This window comes from Brachypodium distachyon, chromosome 3, assembly GCF_000005505.3.
Source record: "Brachypodium distachyon strain Bd21 chromosome 3, Brachypodium_distachyon_v3.0, whole genome shotgun sequence".
NCBI classification, from domain to species: Eukaryota; Viridiplantae; Streptophyta; class Magnoliopsida; order Poales; family Poaceae; genus Brachypodium; species Brachypodium distachyon.
Genome location: NC_016133.3, coordinates 53372876 through 53393767, shown reverse-complemented (window position 1 = coordinate 53393767; position 20892 = coordinate 53372876). Strand labels below are relative to the sequence as shown.

At 46.9% G+C, this 20892-nt stretch overlaps 5 protein-coding genes and 1 long non-coding RNA gene across 8 annotated transcripts; 4 read left to right on the top strand and 2 right to left on the bottom strand.

Annotated features, from left to right (window-relative positions):
* Positions 1-329: 329 nt before the first annotated feature.
* On the top strand, positions 330-2629 carry LOC100822236 (transcription factor bHLH63). The gene is made up of 6 exons (XM_003570143.4): positions 330-897; positions 983-1204; positions 1282-1416; positions 1517-1819; positions 1906-1984; positions 2451-2629. Exons 1-6 carry the CDS (start codon positions 589-591, stop codon positions 2486-2488), a joined length of 1086 nt encoding a protein of 361 aa, XP_003570191.1. The 5' UTR covers positions 330-588; the 3' UTR covers positions 2489-2629.
* LOC100822547 (universal stress protein PHOS34) lies at positions 2547-6574 on the bottom strand. The gene is made up of 5 exons (XM_003570144.4): positions 5322-6574; positions 4628-4707; positions 4296-4414; positions 3498-3574; positions 2547-2878 (listed from the first exon to the last, which is right to left on the bottom strand). Exons 1-5 carry the CDS (start codon positions 5560-5562, stop codon positions 2853-2855), a joined length of 543 nt encoding a protein of 180 aa, XP_003570192.1. The 5' UTR covers positions 5563-6574; the 3' UTR covers positions 2547-2852.
* On the top strand, positions 6561-7956 carry LOC106866510. 2 transcript variants are annotated; one of them, XR_001406882.2, is made up of 3 exons: positions 6561-6679; positions 6810-7442; positions 7526-7956. It is a non-coding gene; the product is annotated as an uncharacterized LOC106866510 (long non-coding RNA). The 2 variants fall into 2 exon arrangements; XR_002964695.1 differs by having other exon boundaries at positions 6612-6889; positions 6998-7442.
* LOC100821611 (tubby-like F-box protein 5) lies at positions 7806-10859 on the bottom strand. The gene is made up of 4 exons (XM_003570141.4): positions 9976-10859; positions 9782-9869; positions 8859-8991; positions 7806-8775 (listed from the first exon to the last, which is right to left on the bottom strand). The coding sequence occupies exons 1-4, from the start codon at positions 10366-10368 to the stop codon at positions 8103-8105; spliced, it is 1287 nt and encodes a 428-aa protein (XP_003570189.1). The 5' UTR covers positions 10369-10859; the 3' UTR covers positions 7806-8102.
* A 4833-nt stretch (positions 10860-15692) lies between these two features.
* On the top strand, positions 15693-18045 carry LOC100838397 (pheophytinase, chloroplastic). Of its 2 annotated transcripts, none has more exons than XM_014900782.2 (7): positions 15693-16009; positions 16126-16230; positions 16343-16502; positions 16695-16865; positions 16970-17219; positions 17318-17409; positions 17504-18045. In XM_014900782.2, exons 1-7 carry the CDS (start codon positions 15718-15720, stop codon positions 17799-17801), a joined length of 1368 nt encoding a protein of 455 aa, XP_014756268.1. In that variant the 5' UTR covers positions 15693-15717; the 3' UTR covers positions 17802-18045. The 2 variants fall into 2 exon arrangements, with proteins under 2 accessions (XP_014756268.1, XP_003572859.2); XM_003572811.4 differs by having other exon boundaries at positions 15696-16009; positions 16364-16502; positions 17504-17801.
* Positions 18046-18206: 161 nt separating this feature from the next.
* On the top strand, positions 18207-20720 carry LOC100821928 (probable pinoresinol-lariciresinol reductase 3). The gene is made up of 5 exons (XM_003570142.4): positions 18207-18486; positions 18587-18727; positions 19813-20050; positions 20153-20356; positions 20503-20720. The coding sequence occupies exons 1-5, from the start codon at positions 18298-18300 to the stop codon at positions 20661-20663; spliced, it is 933 nt and encodes a 310-aa protein (XP_003570190.1). The 5' UTR covers positions 18207-18297; the 3' UTR covers positions 20664-20720.
* Positions 20721-20892: the final 172 nt, after the last annotated feature.

Below are 20892 nucleotides of genomic sequence, written 5' to 3'. Positions count from 1 at the left end.
ATAGATGGAGTATATTACATAAAAAAATCAAGTTTCCTATGAAAAGCCATCGTAGTGCCAAAATGCAGCCTGAATCAAATTCTACTTGTGTTCCTCTTTTTTTAATAACCAAGTCGCCAATTTGTGGACGATTGGAGGGTGTAAACTGTGACCTCTTTAGCCACTGCATGATGCCAGCTGAAACACAGGGACCCTCACTCCTTTATCCAACGTACCCTACCTCACATGATCACACCTAAAGGGCCGAATCCAATCTCACAGCAAAAGGTACGATTACACAAAGGCTCCTACATATCCACCTATCGTCCTCCTCTCTATATATATGCATTAGGAAAAAATCCAGGACGCACAAAAGAGGAGGGAGAGAAAGGGACACGCAAACTTGAGGCACAAGATCGATCGTTGCTTATCTTCAAAGATTCACACATACTCCTTCCTGCTAGCTTGTAGTTACACACCTCACCGTCGTCTGCACCAAGAAGAACCGATCGATTAGCCAAAACTTGGCCTCAAATTAATCATCCTCTGTTCTTCTTATATTAGGCCAATAGGGCCCTATCACTCGATCAATTCTTACGCACGCTGCTAATGGCGCACTGTGGCGGCGGCGGCCTGCCGTCACGGAGGCCCGGTGCTCAGCTGCAGCAAGAGACGGCCGTCGAGAGCCTCTGCCAGAGCTTAATGCTCGACGACGTGATGCTCCATGACGGCAGGTACCGCGCGATTTGCGGCGCGTTCGGCGGCTACCTTCAGGAGTGGCCGGACATGAGCAGCGCATGTTACGCCGGCGGCTTCGGCGCGACGCCGGTGCAGGAGGTCAGCAACGGCGGCAACTCCTTCTCCTGCAGCGGCGGCGGCTCCACGAAGAGAAAATCCGACGCGTATCTCGACGCAAAGGTGAGAGATTTGGTATCTATGTGTGCTAGTGCTAGTGCAATTCCCGTCTTGGAACTGACATGGGTGTGTGTTTGTCTGTGATCAGGGTGAATGCAAGAGGCCGAGAGGGAAGCAGCAGGTGTGCGAGCTTGATCAGAGCTCAGGGAGAGGGAAGCCGGAGAAGGCCAAGCCGGCAGGGACAAGGAAGAAGGGAGACGTGGCAGCGCAAAAGCAGGACCCCAGGGCGGCCGGCGGGCAGAAGACCGACTACATCCACGTCAGAGCCCGCCGTGGGCAGGCCACGGACAGCCACAGCCTCGCCGAACGGGTACGTAGATCCTCTCAAGTCTGAACTGAGCCAACCGCTATCAATGGAGAGAACTGACGATGTGGCTGAATCCGCAGGTGAGAAGGGAGAGGATCAGCGAGAGGATGCGGTACCTGCAGGAGCTGGTGCCCGGGTGCGACAAGGTCACCGGAAAGGCCGGCATGCTCGACGAGATCATCAACTACGTCCAGTCCCTGCAGAAGCAGGTCGAGGTAGGCACCCGCGTATAAACCAGCCAGCACCAGCATTTTTGCCCTCTGCTTCATTTCTTTTCCAAATGCTCATCGGAGGCTTGGATGGATGGATATGCAGTTCTTGTCCATGAAGATCGCCGCTTCCAACCCGGTGGTGAACTTCGACATCGTGGAGGACCTCTTCGGCGGCCGGCGGCTGGGCCAAGCCTGCAGCCCTGCAGCGGCGACCATGCCGATGCCGATTCATGGGCAGATGGACACGTCCTGCCTCCAGATGCAGCAGATGCATCAGCCGGCCGCTGCTGGGTTTGGGCTAGAGATGGTCGTCAACAACCAGTACACGCCGGCACAGAGCCGGCCGCTGCCGGCTGCCACGCCGCCTCCGGTGTCGGCCGGGGCGTCAGTGGAGTCATGCCTGGACGTACGTGTCTGGAGAAACTTCCTTGGCAGGGTGTATTGCTGTAGCAGATGCCATTGCTGAACTCTTTTCTCTGTATTTTGTTGCAGGTGAATGGAGCTGCTGCCTGGGACATTGGCTCTCAGAATTTGTTCAGTGGGTTCGATGCACAGTTTCAGCAAGTACAAAGTGAGTTACTGTTTCTGTCAAGCAAAGCTTGCAGGTTACTTTTTTTTTTCTTTCGAAACTAACCTCCTCATGTGAAATAACATACATACAGAGTTATAGTAGGGGAGTTAAGATCACGTTACAGTTTAGATTTCAGGGTAATAGTCATCACAGAGCTGTTGCCTGCTATTACTGATAGACGATTTAAGAACTCAGCCAGAAACGAACACCTCAAATGATGCTTGCTTAATTTGAGTGTATTGCAAGATGCATGTATAGAGTTAGTTAAGCACATGACGGCATATGGCCTGAACACTTTGAAACTTTGATAAGCTGTTGCTCTGGAACTGCAAGGCAAAGCTGTTTGTGTGTGTAAGGCAGCGCTAAGACATAAGATACAGTTCGCAAAAAAAAAAAAGACAGAAGATACAGTTTTGTACTCCAGATGAATATTTCCCCTGAATCCAGCTGCTACTTTCCCCTGCAGGTGATTGTTTACTAGACAACCTCAAAATGGAAATGTAAGCAGGACTGCAGGATTCATTGCCATTCCTGGAGTTTTAACTACAGCGACACTTGTGGCTGAAGATTCATTATTCATAGCAACTGTACTAATGCAATATTCTGTCAGCAATGACAATAGAAGTACATCTGTGTGAAATTCTATTTTTGTCTTGCTAATCTATCAATTCGTAAGCAATGGGTAACTCTTCACTACCTAGCTGCACAAAGGGTTCAGACTTCAGATTACAAACAAAGCACTTACAACATATTCTCACAACGAACGGGTCCATAACAATATACACAGATCATATCGCATGAAATTACATTAAGTTGAAAGTGCAACACCAAACCAATGGACCTATGTCTCCAGCATATCCTCCCCTCTTTAAAGTACAGACTGTTCGCCAGCTTCTGCAAAAAGAAAATCCAACCTTACTTGTACTCAAAGTAAAAGATAATTCATATGTGCATCATCCCTGACAATAACTTCTGACTGGAAAACTCCACTCAGATGATCTCCTCGGGCAAGGTATGCTTTTTCAGGATTTTCACGAGTACTACTCAAGCTTAGTATCTTTCGAACCTTGGTTCATGAAAAGGCAACAATAATATAATTTTACTATCGCTGTGACTCGATCAATGAAATTACCCTTAAACATTGTTTATCAAAGTATTTGTCCATTAGGAACATTGTATTACTGTCTTATTATGAATTTCATCAGGAAGATTGCAGTGCTAGCGTGCAAAGAAAAAGGAGTCGTTCTTTACAGATTTACTGTGAGTATAACCCAAGGTGCTCTTGTAAAAGAGACAGAATTGTAGAGAAATGGCAAAAATATTTGCTTGCAATTCAGCATCCACATGCATAACTAGATGCTGCTACAAATCATCAGCATGCCTCCACCGATGCATGTCAATATGAACATACGCAGATGCCCACGCCAAACTTGGCACTACCACTTATATCTGGTAACAGTCTTTATTTCGTGGAGTGTTCGCAAACTATCAAGAATTAAGAACGTGAACTAACCTTTGCCTGGGACAATGATAACTGGTGCTGCTTTACAGTTGTGGAAGCAATACTCACTGACACTTCCCTGCAACACACTACAGTAAAAAGACAAGTTACAGATGGACTTGATAATGAATCCTCAACTCATGTGCAACTCTAAAATATGACGATTTATCAAATGGTGGAAGCAGAGAAACAACAAAGAGCATATTTATTACACCAAATTGAATTAACTTCAAGTCCTTGTTGTGGTTTCAGAAGAAATAATCCAATTATCATGTATTCTCACAAAGAGCACTGCAATTGATGTTCCATGCATTAGGTGAAGCACACCTCACCACGATCCCAAAGAAAGGCAAAATTTTATTGCGGCTCTGCCTTTTTTTCAAGCATTGAATTAGATCATGGACTTAGGAGTTTGCGACTCACAAGAAACTTGATAAGTAGAAGATCGAGACACAGAAAACTAGAAATCGAGCACTTGTACGCTGGCTATTAGATGGTGAAATAGTGAGCAAATTATGTGCTCACAAATCAAGTATATATGACCTACAATAGTACTTAATAATTATGCCAATGTTCCAAAGAAGATATGTAAGTTGAATGCTGAAAGGACTTCGCAATGCCCCTTTGAGGGAGTTCCATAGGCATAACCTTATCACGATATGATAACCATAGAATTAGTACTTCTCCTGACCAGGAAATTTCTACTTGCGAAGTTGGCCAAGACAATAAATTACAAAGCTATCTTATCAGGTCTGGAAACTTTTTTATGTCTTCCACCGCTGTGATGAATTCGGTTTAGGAGTCATATACCTCTGAATAAGGCCTCTACCACGTGTGCCAAGAATGACGGCCGCTGGCTTCAGTCGTTCTGCTTCTAGGCAAATAGCCTTTCCAGCATTCCCTTCAACAATCCGTGCCTTTGTACGAACCTTGCAAATTTCCAATCAAAGGCACATGTATCAATCCCTTATGGAAATTAGGAAAAAGAAACAGAACATAGGTTTTCACAAAGATAAACCTCACACAAGAAAGGGGTGCACAGTTTTCATTAAAAGGGTGCTCATAGAATCATAGTAGGCTCGTGGCATTGTGCATTAAGTTGCAAGGCAATAAACAATACACACAGGGGTAACAGAGCATACCAGTGACACCTTGAATGCCTCAATGGCCAAATCTTCCATCAGTTCCTGACTTTTGTCATATACCAGATCATTATGCACGCCTACACAAATTTAACATCACATTTAGACAAATGTTCAATTGACCGCAAAATTGAGAGGAAACATGTCTTGATAAGTAGAATTTGAATTCAAAATGGACCAATATCCTTCATATTCAGATTACAATATTTCTGAGAATTTCGTATACTTGGATGATCTCACACAAATTCTGACTATGACCAAATGCCAGTGGATTATTCAGGACTCAATTATACTATCTTGCGCTAGCCTGCCGATGAATCTATAGTAACATCAATCAAATATGCCCGGGATACTAACTAACAACTTCCCTAGTTGTAATTCCCTGTTATCGTCCCAATCTCACATCTAACATGAATGACCAGTAAATCCCAACGGGCTGCACACACTGACACACTTAACAAACAAGCCGCCAAATGAGAGTCACAAAAATATCTACTGATCGACAGCGACTGCATTGCACATAATTAAACAATTCGGACTATCATGATTAGGAATCCAAACCTGAATCATCTCGAAAATATTTACCAACCCAAGTATTGTAGCCCTACACCGGACACCTGTACACAATTGTTTCTATCTGATGTACTCCCTAGCATCTCAGTAGGTTTTAGACGAGGACATGAATGGACTCAACTGGAGACGGCGTGGACGAGGTGGACGGTGTCCGCCATGCGCGCGAGGTGCACGAGCGCCCAGTCGAAGGCGTGCTTGGAGTTGGGCCCGAAGTCGACGGCGACGAGGAGGTCCCGTCCGCGGCGGCGCTCCCCCGTCTCGCGCTCGAGCTCCGGCGCCGCGTCCTGCACCACCGGGATGAGCCGCGGCAGCACCACCTCCCTCCAGCTGTACTCCTCCACGTCCTCCTCCACCGTCTCCATCGCTTCGATCGCCGCCGACGAAATCAGCGGAGCACCCACCCCTCTGATTTCTGTTTCCTTCCTCGCGACGTCTCTGTGGGTTGTGGGTACGAACTACGAAGCACTATTTCGGGGCGGCTTTGCTACTTGTTTGGTGATCGCACTTAAACTCCTGACTCCCGGTCGTTCTGACCAACCCCCCTAGTCTGAATCTGAATATTCTAAGCAGAGAAACAGATTTGTGCTCCAAGAAGAAGGTGAATCCAAATCCTTTTTGTGCAGGTTTCGCCGTGTGTTCCGCATTCTACGAGCTGCAGAAAATTAGTATGGAGCAGCGGCGGAGACATGAACAAATTATAAGAATGGCCAGAACAGAAAGAATTATTTATGAAAAGGGTCAAAACATAAAAATATGAAACTCATATGGTTAAATCGCAAAATTATGTAAGGACCCAAGTAGAAATTCGAAATCTTAGAGGGGCCAAGGCCAGGGCTGGCCTGGTCCTGCCTCCGCCCCTGGTACGGAGTAGTTACGACTGACTAATCACGGGTTATTAACCACAACCTGTCCACAATTTTTTTTTGATAAAAGGGATTTTCTCCCCCGGTTTCTTAACAAAACCATATATAGTTCTACAGAGTTTAACACAACAGCTACACGTCTTGCTAGACCAAACTGGCAAAACAGGGGAAACACCTGTCCACATATTTGAACGTGCAAATGTGCAACGGCAGCAGATGACACGTCACGTATGTAGATTCAGAGTTTTGTGTCGAAGAAGTTGCTCGCCGGCTCGCCAGTGCCAGAGCAAAAAAGCTACATACGGTCAAAATGGCAGCACACGAGGAAGGCCACGGAGAAAGCGGCCGCAGGCGATAGCCTAGCCCCAACCTTACGGCGCAGTCACACGTCACCGTCTGCGTAAGCCTTGGTGGATCGTGCTGCCGTCCGAGGCCTTCTGGAAGGCGGCGGCTATGACCGACGCCAGGATCACAATCCTCCTCGATTTGCCAGCGTGGCGTGGAATCCCGGAGTTGCCTTTTGCGTCGACGCAAAACCAGTCGCCGGGCGCCTCGCTCTAAATTAACGCACGGGAACGGGACGATTCTTGGAGGAAGCGGGTGGCTCGCAACTGCGGTAAAAAAATCTTATACGACAGCGACCCGGTGCTGCCGGCCGTTGGATCTCAGGATCTGAATGGACCCGGTGCTGCCGACCTTGAATTTTATTTGCAAATGTTCTAAAAAAACATTATTTGCAATTGCAGGGGGTCGCAGAGGATTTTCTTCCCGCAACTGCAGCCCAGTAATCACGGGGATATCAGCACAAACGAATCCGTTTTGGCAGGTATAGAAACAAGCCGTAATCTATTTTGGCAAGTACAGATTGCGGTAATTAAGCAAAAAAGCACGGAGAAATTTGCTATCCGCAAGCATACTTAACTCCTTTTGGCAGGCGGATTTTGATTGCCGCCCGTAACTATAGCAGACTTAGCACTGAGGAAGGACACGGCGGGGCAGAGAAGGAGAAATAGGAGAGGCGGCCGACCACCTGCTTTAGCTCCTCTTCTTCCCCATGAACTTAACCATCATCAGCCTCCGCCCCCGCCCCGAGGCGCCTGGTCAGAGATGGGTTTGCGGTGGTGGGTGCAGCCTGCAGCGGCGTGGTGGTGGGCGCAGCAGACGAGTGTCGCCGGAGTTGCAGCGGTGGTATCAGCCTGATCGAGAGAGGTAGAGCTGAAGAAGATTCAAGCCGCTGGCTCGGCACGCAACGAAGCAGGCGGCGATTGCTTCTCAGGGCTTCGCGGTACAGAAAATGCTTCTTGCGGTCTTGCCGAAGCGACGTCGTGTCGAAGAGGACTATCAGGTTATGGATCAAAGTGAACGCAGTCCACACACACGTACAGGACCAAATCAACAAACTTTCGTCTAATCCGTGTTTGTTTTATGCCATCTAAATTTTGTCCAATCTGTATACTTGCAGGTTCGTTCTAAACGATAACACTCTTCACACCTGAGCGGTGCTGAAACGAAGCAGCGCATGCCGTCCATGTTTGTCTGAGCAATCGACCAAACCGATCTCTGTCTCTCAGACAGCGGAGGAGATCGTGTATGCAAATGCAAACGACCACAATCACGCCCACAGTTATCATGATTATATGGAAGGCTACAGAGGAGCAGATACACAAGATACTCATATTATCTGGCAAAGCATGAACAGGATCGTAGGACATGAAAAATGGGAACACAATCATCAACCTCAATAGCTAGAACATTGTCCATACTATTATCCATAAAAGGCAGCGCCATGTCACTGCTAAACATTACAAGAACAATAATACATAGCAGTTGGTTACAGCAGATCACTCAAATCTTCCTGGGGTTTGCCAATATACAGAGATATCATTGCCCATCTTGATCTGACAAAACTACCAATCTACCTACCATTTCCCCAGGGCAGCGTCCAGAGAAAACAAAGATTTGAGGATTTACAGCATGCAGGGGGGCAGGTAATGTCCTGAGCTAAAGTAGAATCAAGGCCCAGTTAATGCCTTCTTCAGTTATTCGCACGCCGGTTTGGTGTCGAAGCTAGTCAGGCAGATTGCAAAAGCCTGGAATGCTGAGAGCGGGTACCTATAGTCCATCGTGAATATGTCTTTTCCGATTTTCCCAAACTGGAGGATAACTTTTTCCTGCTCCGCTGCAGGAACACCAAGAGAGGGATCAACCGAGGCAACAAGCTGGAAGTTCTTCACTGATGCTACAGTGACCCGCCCGCGGAAGTTGAGGCACCAGCACTGCAGCTGCTCGTGCCAGCGAGGAGCTTTATTCTTCAGAAGCATAGGTGCTTCACTAGTACAAATTTGTCCAGATAAATCCGTGCTCAGGCTTGTTGACGAAAATTCTACATTAGGTTCCTTCCCTTTGCTAGTTGACAAGGTGGACACTTGATCATCAAGTGAATGGATGATGCCAGTAGGAGTTGGGGCCTTCCCGCCTTCCTGAATACACAAGGCTGGTATCGAGTGCATTGTGCACTGCATTCTCCTTGGCCCTCGATTGCGCAGGACGGTGAGCTCATATGAGACAGTAGCAACATTGTAATTACCTAATGGTAGTCTGGGTGATACTTGCTTCGAGTGTCGTTTACTTGGTCTGTTGTTTGGCAATACGGCAGCATCACAAGGAGGCTGGCTGTCGATTATTGTGAACTTTGTGCCAAGGAAATTTGGTCTGATTCAAGGGAAAACGATAGAGTGACTACAAGCCAAAACGTAATGATCATATAAATTAAGCCAACAAAATAGAAAGCTTACTTCAGTTTGCCAACATAGGTGCTACTAGAATGAGAAAAATCATCAGAGATCAGCGATATCACAAAAGAAGTTCTGGTGGCACGTCTGATCTTGCGGGCTGCAAGCAAAAGCTTGTCGTTTTCCACATGCAGAGCTGCATTACACAAGTTAGTGACATTCTTGACAATAATTGAGCATATATGAACTTTAGTATCTGTGGCTGTGTTAATTTCTGTAAATATATTTATCTTAAATAGGATGTCATGTACTTAACCATTCTGAATGCATCCTATTCAACGGCCTACCAAGTTTGTTGTGGGCTGCACATGATGTCTAGCCTATTCTGGTAGTAAGAAGTTAATGCACCGCGCCGACTTTGGGTCCTGCTATGCCATTGCTTGCTAAGCAATGAGGAGACGAATTTAATTTAATGTAGTAAGACATGGGTGTTGCTACAGTATACAAAAGGTGCTCTGAGTTAACCAGTTACAGTATTCCAAAAAAAATGTTACGATATACAGCTAGCTTCTTTCCCAAATTGAAGTTCAGGACTAGCCATCAATAAAGCTCTTACGGTGGAAGGGAAACTTTGCCTGCCTGGTTGTTTTCGGTTGTTCCAGTAATACTTCTTAACTGAATGTAGTAAAGGTTCGTGACAAAACCGGATTGGCACTCCCCTAAAGTGAACCATATATCTTTGATGGCATCTCATTAGCTGGCCCAGATTCCGTTAAAGAGAATAGAGCATGTAATTCACCCCCCTAACCTACACGTATGAAAAATCATAACCCCACTAGGACAGAGCTTATTCTGGGATTTGATTCTTGCAAATGGTACTACAGCAAGAAAGCTATGACTGAAACCGCGCATCTTGATGCAATGGTAAATGGTATCAGAACTAATGCTAAACCATATGTTGAAGCAACCAGACATGATTGACTTACATGGGCTGAGCCCCAGGTAGAGGAGATAAGTAGACGTCGCCCTGTCCCTCCTCACAAAGCACTGCACCGGATGATCACGAGGCCCCGGCTGCGCCAAACCACCAAGTTAAGGATGCAAACATTCAACCAACGCACCTTGATGAACAAACAGATCATGATATAAGATGGCATTGATGTGTAGAGACTGGGGATACCTGCTTTAGGGAGATCGGGAAGGTGATCCTGCCACACTCCTCGAGAGTCTTCACCACATCCTTGGTGACCTCACGCCAGGACCGGCAGACGGCAGCGCACGCCACGACCTGGCGCCGCGACGGCCACACCGCCTCGCTGGCCTCCACCCTCTGTATCACGTCCAGCAGCAGCTCCGGCGGCAGGTTCGCCCACTGGCCCTGCTGCTGCGGCTCCTGACCCTGCCGCTGTGGCTGCGACTGTGGCTCCGGCCACAGACCGGGCCAAGAATGCCGCGACCCCCCGCGGCTGTGGCCGTGGCCGACGCGACCATCGGAGCCGCCGGCACGCCTCGACATGCTCCCGATGCCGTCCCTCATCTCCTTCAGCTCCCGCACAATGCTCTTGAGAGACATTGCAACCTAGAGCAACCCCAAACCGTTCCCCAAACTTACAGCTTCCCTACTCAGCCTCCATCTTCGCCAGATCTATGGACGCCCTCGGGATCCCCGTCCGCCAACGGCCGCAGGGAGAGGGTACCCTCCCCCCATCTCACCTTCACTGTCCACCAGCTGCTGCCGCCGCCTTCCTCCCCCACGCCGTGCTCGCTCTGGAGGTCGACAATCAGGCCCCCCCACACCGCACCCAAGCTGGATCTCCGCGCCGGACGACCAGGGGGCAGGAGGTCGAGGGGAGACTAGGTGTGTGTGTGTGGGTGGGTGGGGGGGGGGGGGGGGGGCGCGGCAGGAAAAGGACGAAGACGACGCGGCCGGTGCGTTGGGGCAGGATGGTAGATCGAGTTCCGGCCGGTGAGGAAGCCAGCCGGCGGTAGCAATGGCGTTGGATAGGGGAGAAGGACTGGGGCGTCTTGTGGTTTGTATCAGGCAGGAAATAAAAGAAGGGGTTGGATTTAAAGGAAGAAAGAAACGGAAACGATTTTCCTTTTTTAAGAACGGTGGGGGGCAGCTTTTGAGGATGCTTTTCTCCTCTCCTTCAGTTTTCACTTTTCAAGGTGTGCAGGTACTGGTACTTGCAACTCCCCAAAACTCACAGCTGCTGCTCAGCAAGAATCCTATGCGTGAACATGGAGTATACACCGCTCCGCCAGCGGTCTCTTCTGGTCTTTGCGGTTTGAGCTGTGCTCTGGCGATGTTGCGGGGCAAGTTTAGTTTACTCTTGGTAAAAGGCACTTTCTGTTGGGAAGACTTTTAGGGTGTAAATTCATGTTCGTGTGTGTAAATTTTTCTACTCTTTTACTCCGTATTTAGCACTGTTCTTCATTTGGGACTGGGAGCACGTGCTCCTCGGCTTTGAATTACTCAGATTTCAAGTGCTTAGAGAATTCGGTGCTCTATGTATGAAAATTATGGAAGTAGGCGTACATGCATTCACTGTTCAGTACTTCAGTATACATTTCAATACACGGTGCTGTGTATCAGCGGCGGAGCCAGAGAAATCAACTAATTTGTTCATTCTATTGTAACTATGGAGTTCATACGTAGTATTGTGTCTAAATTGTAATGGATTTGATCAATTTTATTGGGTTCATCTGAACCCAATGCTAACACTACAACTCCGCCCTGCTGTGTATACAGCCAATGTTTCAGAAAAAAAAAGTATACATCCAATCATACCTCAAAATGTACTCCCTCCGATCCATAAAAATATGTCACCCATTTTGTACCATGTTAATACAAATTTTGTACTAAGTGGACGACACTTTTTATGGATCGGATGGAGTGGTACTCCAACCGTCCAACAAAGGATGTCTCAACTTTATCTAAATTCCCTCCGTTCGGATCGGATTAATATAAGGCCTGCGCGTATCCAAGATCACAATTTAACTACTCCCTCCGACCCATATTACTTGTTAAAATATTACATGTATCTACACGCTTTTTAAATATAGATACATTCATATTTGAGCAAATTTGAGACAAGTAATATGGGTCGGAGAGAGTAAGAAAATAAAAGTTATATGACAAAAAATGTGATTCAGAAAGACCCACTCAGTCCGAGCACTTGTCACCACAATCCTCTCGAAGCCTCTCTAAACATATGATTAAATCACATCTACAAGATCGACTGAATCCATTAAAAAGACATCCACGTGCCAACTTTGTCCAAGTATACAACAACCTTTGCTGTAAGACAGTCGTATACGCCCTTCTTTACACATTGTACCATCGAGCATTAGTACCACGTATAAGTGTTGTTTGACAACAACAACATGTATTATGGTTTTTAGTGTATAGTACTTCTGCATTTCAGGACGGGAATGTATCAGGTTAAAAATATCTATTTAATGGAAATTTAAAAACTTGTAGTGGTAGCCTTTACAGATCTCAAAAAAGGATCAGATAAAAGGTGCAGACTCTAATCATTTATTAACACACATTTTGTGAAACCTCCCTCGACCTATAACGACGTAAGGGCTTTTTAGAAAATGCGTCTAAGTGGTTAGATATTCAACATTTCATTTGATCCGTTTATTTCAGACCTAATAAGTAGGATTGAATTTTTTTTTTACATTTGGAGTGAATTGAGATTTTCACCTTATACGTTGGTCTAAAATAACATGCTCCATTAGATTAGTTTGGGCAAATTTCAGAAAAAAAGGAAATGAAACTTGTCGATGAGAAAAGAGCGCATGTTAAATTCTAAGATTCCAAACATGGAGTGCTTTGGTCAGTTACTTCCACAGCTTCTCGAATATATCCTGGCCAGAAGGAACTTTCTAGCACCTCTACGCTCATTGGAACTTTTTTATTTTTGAAACACCCTTCCGAAACGCAGGGCTTACTGGAAAGAACTTGACAGAAGGGCGATCGATGATTTGCCCCGCCCAGACAACATTTTCTTGTTTGCTCAACAGATATTCCTCTTAGAACACAATACAGATTGTATATATTCTAGTCTAGCAATAGCCGTCGCTTCATAGATTGAGCAAGGTATACGTATATACCCATGTACCAAATGATCATGACACTGATCCTGCACACATAATGGCGGACATGGTCATGAGGATGACAGCCTTGTTGGTTCCTGTTGGCATCGGCCGCTGCGTTTGCATCGCTTGCCACGCCATTCAAGGTATCATATCAACATGGCTCTCCCAACCCAAGAGACAGTACCACTAATTTGATTTAATAGGATACCCATTTCGTTGTTCCGTCCATAATACGGGCCGCCCGCGCGCGTGGAAGGCCACACCAACACCATTTTCCTCGCACGCCTCCGGCTTTCTTCTGAACCCCATGTTCAGGCGCAGAGGAAAGGAAGTTCGTCAAAAGGGGACCCCGGCTACCGGCGGAAAGAACTCCGGACGGAGTCCATCATGGTCCAAGCATGATGCCATGATCTCGAATTACTTATGAGCAGAGGCTCTCTCAATCAATCATGGCCTGCGCAAGGATGGCTTCTTTTCTCTTGCCCTTTTTTGACCGAACGAGCAACGTAGTACTACACGGGAGGGACGGGGACCATGTGGACGTCCCTGAAAACAAGCGAGCGTTCTCCAGTGTTTTCCATTGAATAGTACGTACGTTGGTTCTTTAATCGGACCATTCAAGTGAGTATCGGGGTTCAGCTTTCGGAGATTCGGGCCGGTACAATGGGCCTCAAAGCGTCAAAATGTTGCGAGTGAATGATGTGCTCTACAGTACTATGATACACGTACCGCTACCATTTGCAAATGATAATGTGCTAACAAATTAAGCCACTATGGATCATCAGGAGCTAATCCACTTAGCGGCGGGCCAGGCCGATCTGGACCATTGGTCCTTACCCTGTGTCCCATCAGGTCATCGCCGTCCGAGATGTTTGGTTTCGTTCTTTCGCGACGGTGACCACAAAATTCTCTCTTTAGGAAGACGCCGATCGGCAACCGATTCTCTCCTTTTCTTTTCGACCATCGGACGCTGACAGCCAAGTTGATGTACTACGATACGAGATCAGACCCCTTCGACCGATGCGTTTCTTCTGTTAGTTAACTATGGAAACATTGCACAAGGGTTCTCACTTACAAAGAGGAATACTACTACAAGACTTCTTATCCCTGATACCGAGAGAGCCGTCATGAATGAATTGTCGACCCATCTGTCAGTAGCTTGGGCTAGATACTCTTCGCCGTGCGTCCTCTAGTACGAATATTATGGGCTTAATCTAGAGCTGGTTTCGAAATCGGGCTAATCGACGCGCGCTCGGAGGCCTGTGCATGCCATGCCGGCGCATAAACTAACCAAGGAGTGGCCTCGCGTTTTGCGTTCCCGTCTTGTCCGAGCGCTTGGTGCGTGCTGCTACACGAGTCACGAACTCACGATCGCCACGAGCACAACGTCTAGATATCCAGAACACGATCAACTCTTATTCTACGGACTAGTTTCGAAGCTAAGCCACGAGCGGTTGTTTAGCAAACATAAACGTGGAAATGCACGTTTTTGTCCATATACAAAACACGTCTTTCGAACTATAATGTCACCAGATGTCAAGCTGTCTTTCCGACTTTTTTCTGAGAAATTGTGAACTTAGTACGATTTAAATAATATTATAAATACTTGTCGCTGTTTTAGTGTAAATTTGTACTAAAACAACAACAAGTATTTAGGAACGGAGGGAGTATTTTTTTTTAGGAAAAGATTGTCCGTAGGGAACCCTACATCATAATTGTGAGCATCGGAATTTAAATACTAATGGGTGGAGTCATACACCCACAACTCTACCACGACATCAAGAGGTGAGTCACAAAGACTATAATCTACTTGAATTTTCGCAAGAAAAAATATACTTGAGTTTATTTATACTTGTCATGTACGTACAACTTACAAGCATAGTATTTGGCGAGCATTATCAATTTATTTTTTCCTACCATGTATCTATCGAACGACACACGTTGCGCCTTTTGTTTTGAGCACGAATCAGTTCAACATCTCTATTTTGATTGTGCAATGGCTAGGCTTATGTGGACATCAGTTCATTTGGCATTTAATATTTCGTCTCCAAATATTATGGCCCTTTTTTGGTGCAGGAGGTTGACACGAATTTGCTTCCTCTCATTTTAGTAGAGGTGGCGGCAGTTTTTTGATCTATTTTGGTTATGCCGTAATGGTATCGGTTTTGTAAAAGAAATGCATTCATGTATGCATGTGTTACTCTTATGTACCAATTGGTTGCGACTAATGAGCACCGCTACAAAAGGTGCAACACAAGTAACCGACAGAGATTGGCGCCAAACGACTAGAGTGGATCGCCAGAAAATTTATGTCCCGGTTTGGATGAGCTGGTTCTAAACTTCTTAGTTTGTAGATCAGTTTTTCATGCGACCTGTCACACTTGAAATGTGATCATGTGTTTTCAGTTGTCGAGAATAATGTATTTAAGTTGAATGCATCCTGAATACAGAGTCTGGAAGTAACAAAGCTTCCATAATCTATAAAAAAAAAATGCATGCACCAACATGTCTTGCTGCTCACACGCAAGCAATATCATTGTAGTGCCTAAGACTCGCAAACATGCACCTGCAATGCACGTTTCGTCCAAAAAATGACATGAAATTGAAAATATGCTCTTTTGTTTCCAAATACATGCACACATTTTTAAATGTATTATGGGGTATAAAAAATTATTCATAACTTGAAAATACGGTTGTTTAGAATAACTTGCACATACAGGAACTACGAGGCTAGATATTTCATCGCGGCTACTCTCTGCTCGTGGGCCTCAACGGCCGACCTGATCGAAGCTAGCTAGAGAGTTGCCACGCCTCCATGAATCTCTCCCTTTCAAACTTTTGGCCCGGACGCTGCCACGGCTGCCCGATTGCCCGCCGCCACCCACACAACTCAAGCGCAAACGCACAGGTAAAAACTCTCCTGCCCTGCCCGCCCGCTCGTTCCCACGAATCACCGGGTAGAATTCCTTCTGAGCTCCGAGGAAAGAACAAGCATTCTTCTCCAGAGCAAACCTTTGGCCACGGCAGCATCCTGATGTCCGTCGCGTCCGCTGCCGCCGTCCGGTCCGCGTCCGGCCGCCGCTGCGGCGTCGGCTCTGGCCTCAACGGTTAGTTCCTCAGGGTTCTTTGCTTTGCCTCTTATTACTTGGACGCATGCTTATAATTTGGGTGATACGTACCGTACTCTTCGTGATTCCTTTGTGAATCGTTGGGCTCCTGGCAGGAGGCAATAAGTTTCTGATGATGCAGAGGAGAGACATCGTGACCAAGGGGATCGCGCTCTCCGTCTGCTCCTCGCTCCTCTCTTCCTCCAACGGCGACGCTCAAGGTTCGCCCAGCTTAGCTGTGCTGTTTTTTTTTTATCGGGAGATCAGAGATGGGTTCCGGTATATATCACAATGTTTGCAAATTGCAATGATATCTACCGACTGACGCTGTAGCGAGGAATTCAATCTTTGCAGGATTGGAGAGGTTGCCGTTCAAGGCGGACGGGTACAACTTCTGGACATGGCGGGGCCGCAGGATCCACTACGTGGAGCAAGGGGAAGGGCAGCCCATCGTGCTCGTGCACGGCTTCGGCGCGTCCGCGTTCCATTGGAGGTCAGCACAGCAGCTTAACTGATTGTGCCTTATCTCATCTCCTGTGTGGGGGCGTGTGGCCTGTGTGAAAGCCATCACCGCCAGTTGTTATGGATCATGTAACCTGTGCACTGCAACGATGGCCGATGCGCGTACGTGTTGCTTACTTGCTTTGCTTTGACGCGTGTCTGAACTTCTGAAGCCTGGATTCAGGTACAACATCCCGGAGCTGGCCAAGAAGTACAAGGTGTACGCCGTGGACCTGCTGGGTTTCGGGTGGAGCGAGAAGGCGCTGGTGGAGTACGACGCCACCATCTGGATGGAGCAGGTCTCCGACTTCCTCAGGGAGGTCGTCAAATCGCCCTCCGTCCTCGTCGGCAACAGGTGCCTGCCACCAGCGTTGTCAGAGACACACATTCTTCAGAGTTTAGTTAGAGCCGCATTGTTTCTTGGCATGTTACTGAAGAGCAGGCGTGCTGTGGTCTCAGCTTAGGGGGATTCACGACGCTGTTCACGGCGACGGAGCTGCCGGAGCTAGTCCGGGGCCTCGTGCTGCTCAACTCCGCCGGGCAGTTCGGGGACCCCAATGCGCCGCCGCCCATTGAAGCAGAGGAGGAAGTGGGCGTGTTGAGCAGGCTGCTCGTCAGGCCGATCAAGGAGGCCTTCCAGCGGGTCGTGCTCGGGTTCCTCTTCTGGCAGGCCAAGCAGCCGGCCAGGGTCGAGAAAGTCTTGAAAAGCGTAAAGCACCTCAAAACGATCTACTATAGCTTAGCTGCAGGAAGCGAGTTCTCATCGCTTTCTTCCTCTGACCCTCTCGATCGTTGCATTGCGTGCAGGTGTACAAAGACCCCAGCAACGTGGACGACTACCTCATCAGCTCCATCACGGCGCCGACGGCGGACCCCAACGCCGGCGAGGTGTACTACAGGTGTGGCGATGATCTGAACATCGTAGCGTGCTCTGATTCCTTATTTCATATACCCAAACTCAAGCTGCTGATATGACATATTTTAACACTGCAGACTGATGTCGCGGTTCATGGCGAACCAGAGCCGGTACACGCTGGACAGGCTGCTGGGGAAGCTGTCGTGCCCGCTGCTGCTGCTGTGGGGGGACCTGGACCCGTGGGTCGGGCCGTCCAAGGCGGCGCGGATCAAGGAATTCTACAAAAACTCCACCGTCGTCAACCTGCAGGCGGGCCACTGCCCGCACGACGAGGCGCCGGAGCAGTTCAACGCGGCGCTGCTCCAGTGGCTCGACACGCTGGAGGAGACTGGCACCGGCGGCAAGTCGGCCGAGCCCAGCCTCCAGGCCGTGTGATTCTTTGCTTGCACCCGATGACAGATCCACCAAGTTGTACTGAATCACAGAATGGGTAGCTTGCAAAATTGTACTCCCTCCGTCCCACACACTTAATATGGGACGGAGGGAGTAGTACAGTACGGTTTAGCAATCTGATGGTGTTGTCTATTAGTTGAACCTGGGGTTTTGCACGTAGATAGAGCAAATAGAGGACTGTGTCTATTTTCTCCATTGAAATAGCGCCCAATTCTTATGCGCCGTACGTGCCTTCTGAATTTCATTTTATTTTTGATCGGGTTCTGAAATTATAGTCAGCTTCTGCTGCTGGACTCCAAAGAAAGAGGACTCCCAAAGAAATAAAATCATCTTAACCGTCCCGAGCCGTTTCATGGACCGTCTGATTAAGCATATCAACGGTGTCGTTTCGATCTGATCTGGCTTACCGGCCACGGCTCGCAGTCGGCTGTTTCTCTCCCTCGTCCCCTTTTGGCCTTTTCTTTGTCCACCGGCGGCGATGTCAGAGGAGGCGACGAGGAGCAAGGTCCTGGTGGTCGGAGCCACCGGCCGCCTCGGAGGCAGCCTCGTGCGCGCAAGCCTCGCCGCTGGACACCCCACCTTCGCGCTCGTCCGCCCGCACCACCTCGCTGCCCCCGACTCCGGCCCTCTCAAGCATCTCGCAACAGCCGGTGCTACGCTCCTCAAGGTAAACGCGTGTGACTTCGAGTTCTTTCCATGTCCGTGTGCCAAAACCTGTGCATCCTGCCTGCATGCCTGACTCGCCCGATGTCTTCCTTGTGGTTCAGGGGTCGCTCGAACTGGAAGACTACCCGAGCCTGCTCGAAGCGGTGCGGCAGGTGGATGTGGTCATCTGCTCGGTGCCCACGAAGCACGCCCTCGAGCAGAAGTCTCTGATTCAGGCTATAAAGGAAGCCGGGTGTGTGAAGGTGAGCTCCCAAGTTGCAATGCATTATGCATCTATATTCTCTGATTAATTAGGTTTCTCAAATGGCCAAATCGATTTACACATTTCTGGGAACCATTACATATACAGGATAGTTGAGCCTTGGGCCTTCTTAGTCTATATGGACCTAAAGCTATACAAGACATACACAAACGTACATATATACTCTTAACAAATCCCACAATTTTCCTCTATGAATCTCGTAGTCAAGTAATGCCAAATGTTTATTCTCGAAATTGTGTTATTGGGAGTCAGTAGCAATGTAGCATGTGCTCGCTGAAATTAAGCACTGGCTTCACTTATCAGTAGCTAGTTCTACTCGTGCTATTATCATTTAACTAGCTAAATGCTTGTGGATTGCTATGGGAGTTCATTTTAGTGCTCAGCAGTTGTTTAAACGCTTGTGAGATTGTCTCTAATTTGTGAAAAGTAAAAAAATATATCAAAATAACAATTAATCAACTAATCAAAAGATTGTGACACATATGTCTACTACATATAATGTATGGTAACTGTGGCAATTAATTCCTTGGTAAATTTAGAGGTAATCTCGGTGAGGGTGAACAGAATGCCACAAACTCAGCTCTTTATAAGAGTATAAGGATACTTTAGTTTTTTTTCCGCACATCATTTTTTTTTGAGGAAACACAGTACAAATGCAGACGCTCACAAACACGCACATACACTCATCCCTATGAACACACGCACACACACTCTACCCCTATGAGCACCTTCGAGAGACTGGTCCGACACATCATCTTGAGATTGACGAAGTCACCACAGGCGTCTCGTAGTTGATGGGTACGTCACTCCCACTAAAAGCACAACGCCTGTTTAAGCCCTAGAATAAATCCAAGGAAGTGCGAGCACCCATGCCAAGTCTGAGACTTGAACCTGGGTGGGCTGGTTCCACCACAAGGAACCAACCACCCGAGCTACGCTTAGTTTGCTCCGCACATCACTTTTTGAGAAGGATATTATTTGGTTTCCTGATCTTGTCAACCAGAATCCTTGAATTATGGACAAAAAATTGAGCATTGCTTCTGACTTCATTGGGAGTTCATGCAGAGATTTATTCCGGCAGAATTCGGAGTTGATCACACAAAGGTGCATATTTCTGACATGGACCATGGCTTCTATGAGAAGAAAGCTGAAATCCGCCATCTAATAGAGAGGGAAGATATTCCACATACCTACATCTGCTGCAACTTCTTCATGCGATATTTGCTTCCTTCACTGGTGCAGCCGGGTCTACATGCTCCTCCGAGGGATGAAGTTACTATATTTGGTGAAGGAAACACTAAAGGTCTGGTGATATTACTTCTATCCAATCTGCTGTTTGATTCCTGAAAAGTGAAAAGTTTCTTCCACGTTTTCTTTTTTCCTCAAGGAAGAATTGTCCATGCAGGTATCTTTGTTCAAGAGAGTGATGTGGCTGAATTTACGGTGTGTACCATAGATGACCCCAGGACATTAAACAAGACATTGTATCTGAGACCTCTGGGAAATGTCTACTCACTGAACGAATTGGTTGGCCTCTGGGAGACAAAAATCAACAAATGCCTAAAGAAGATACATATAACAGAAGAGCAACTCCTTGAAAACATCCATGGTAAGTTAGAAATTAGAACTGCGCTTCTGTGTTTATACTTAGTGAATATAAGGAGTTCATGTAATAGGAAACAAATGAGAAGCCTTTCCCGTTTCTATTATTTTATTTGTGTTGTATCTCATTCTCTTTTGCTTTTTTATTTGCAGATGCACCATTTCCTTTGAAAATGGATTTAATATTTATATATTCAGCTTTTGTTAAGGGCAACCACACATATTTTGAAATTGATTCGAGATTTGAAGGATCTCAACTGTATCCTCAAGTAAAGTATACCACAGTGAATGAGTATTTGGATACACTACTGTAGATTGTTGGCTTGATCTGTATCTTCCTCATAAATAACATCCTTCTGTTTCATATGTCATTTTGAATAACGCGGAAAGTGATGAATATGAATCGGGTTCTGTCTGCTCATTTTATTCTACAAGATGTTCCTATTCCTTTTCTTTTATCTGAAAGAAGGAAGTGGAAATGATGATTGATGAATATGTATGAAATTCTGGGTGCTCAGTAAATTCTATATTTGTTAGATGTTT

Coding starts and splice junctions, on each gene's coding strand:
- LOC100822236 (XM_003570143.4), top strand. CDS start 589: ATGGCGCACTGTGGCGGCGGCGGCCTGCCGTCACGGAGGCCCGGTGCT. Junction 1,205..1,281: donor GCCACAGCCTCGCCGAACGG/GTACGTAGATCC, acceptor CTGAATCCGCAG/GTGAGAAGGGAGAGGATCAG. Junction 1,417..1,516: donor CCCTGCAGAAGCAGGTCGAG/GTAGGCACCCGC, acceptor ATGGATATGCAG/TTCTTGTCCATGAAGATCGC.
- LOC100822547 (XM_003570144.4), bottom strand. CDS start 5,562: ATGGAGACGGTGGAGGAGGACGTGGAGGAGTACAGCTGGAGGGAGGTG. Junction 3,575..4,295: donor GGTAGAGGCCTTATTCAGAG/GTATATGACTCC, acceptor TTTTTACTGTAG/TGTGTTGCAGGGAAGTGTCA. Junction 2,879..3,497: donor TATCATTGTCCCAGGCAAAG/GTTAGTTCACGT, acceptor TTCTTTTTGCAG/AAGCTGGCGAACAGTCTGTA.
- LOC100821611 (XM_003570141.4), bottom strand. CDS start 10,368: ATGTCTCTCAAGAGCATTGTGCGGGAGCTGAAGGAGATGAGGGACGGC. Junction 8,992..9,781: donor CTACCTGGGGCTCAGCCCAT/GTAAGTCAATCA, acceptor TGTGTAATGCAG/CTCTGCATGTGGAAAACGAC. Junction 8,776..8,858: donor ACCTATGTTGGCAAACTGAA/GTAAGCTTTCTA, acceptor CCCTTGAATCAG/ACCAAATTTCCTTGGCACAA.
- LOC100838397 (XM_014900782.2), top strand. CDS start 15,718: ATGAATCTCTCCCTTTCAAACTTTTGGCCCGGACGCTGCCACGGCTGC. Junction 16,503..16,694: donor GCGTCCGCGTTCCATTGGAG/GTCAGCACAGCA, acceptor GCCTGGATTCAG/GTACAACATCCCGGAGCTGG. Junction 16,866..16,969: donor TCCGTCCTCGTCGGCAACAG/GTGCCTGCCACC, acceptor CTGTGGTCTCAG/CTTAGGGGGATTCACGACGC.
- LOC100821928 (XM_003570142.4), top strand. CDS start 18,298: ATGTCAGAGGAGGCGACGAGGAGCAAGGTCCTGGTGGTCGGAGCCACC. Junction 18,487..18,586: donor CCGGTGCTACGCTCCTCAAG/GTAAACGCGTGT, acceptor CTTGTGGTTCAG/GGGTCGCTCGAACTGGAAGA. Junction 20,051..20,152: donor TGGTGAAGGAAACACTAAAG/GTCTGGTGATAT, acceptor TTGTCCATGCAG/GTATCTTTGTTCAAGAGAGT.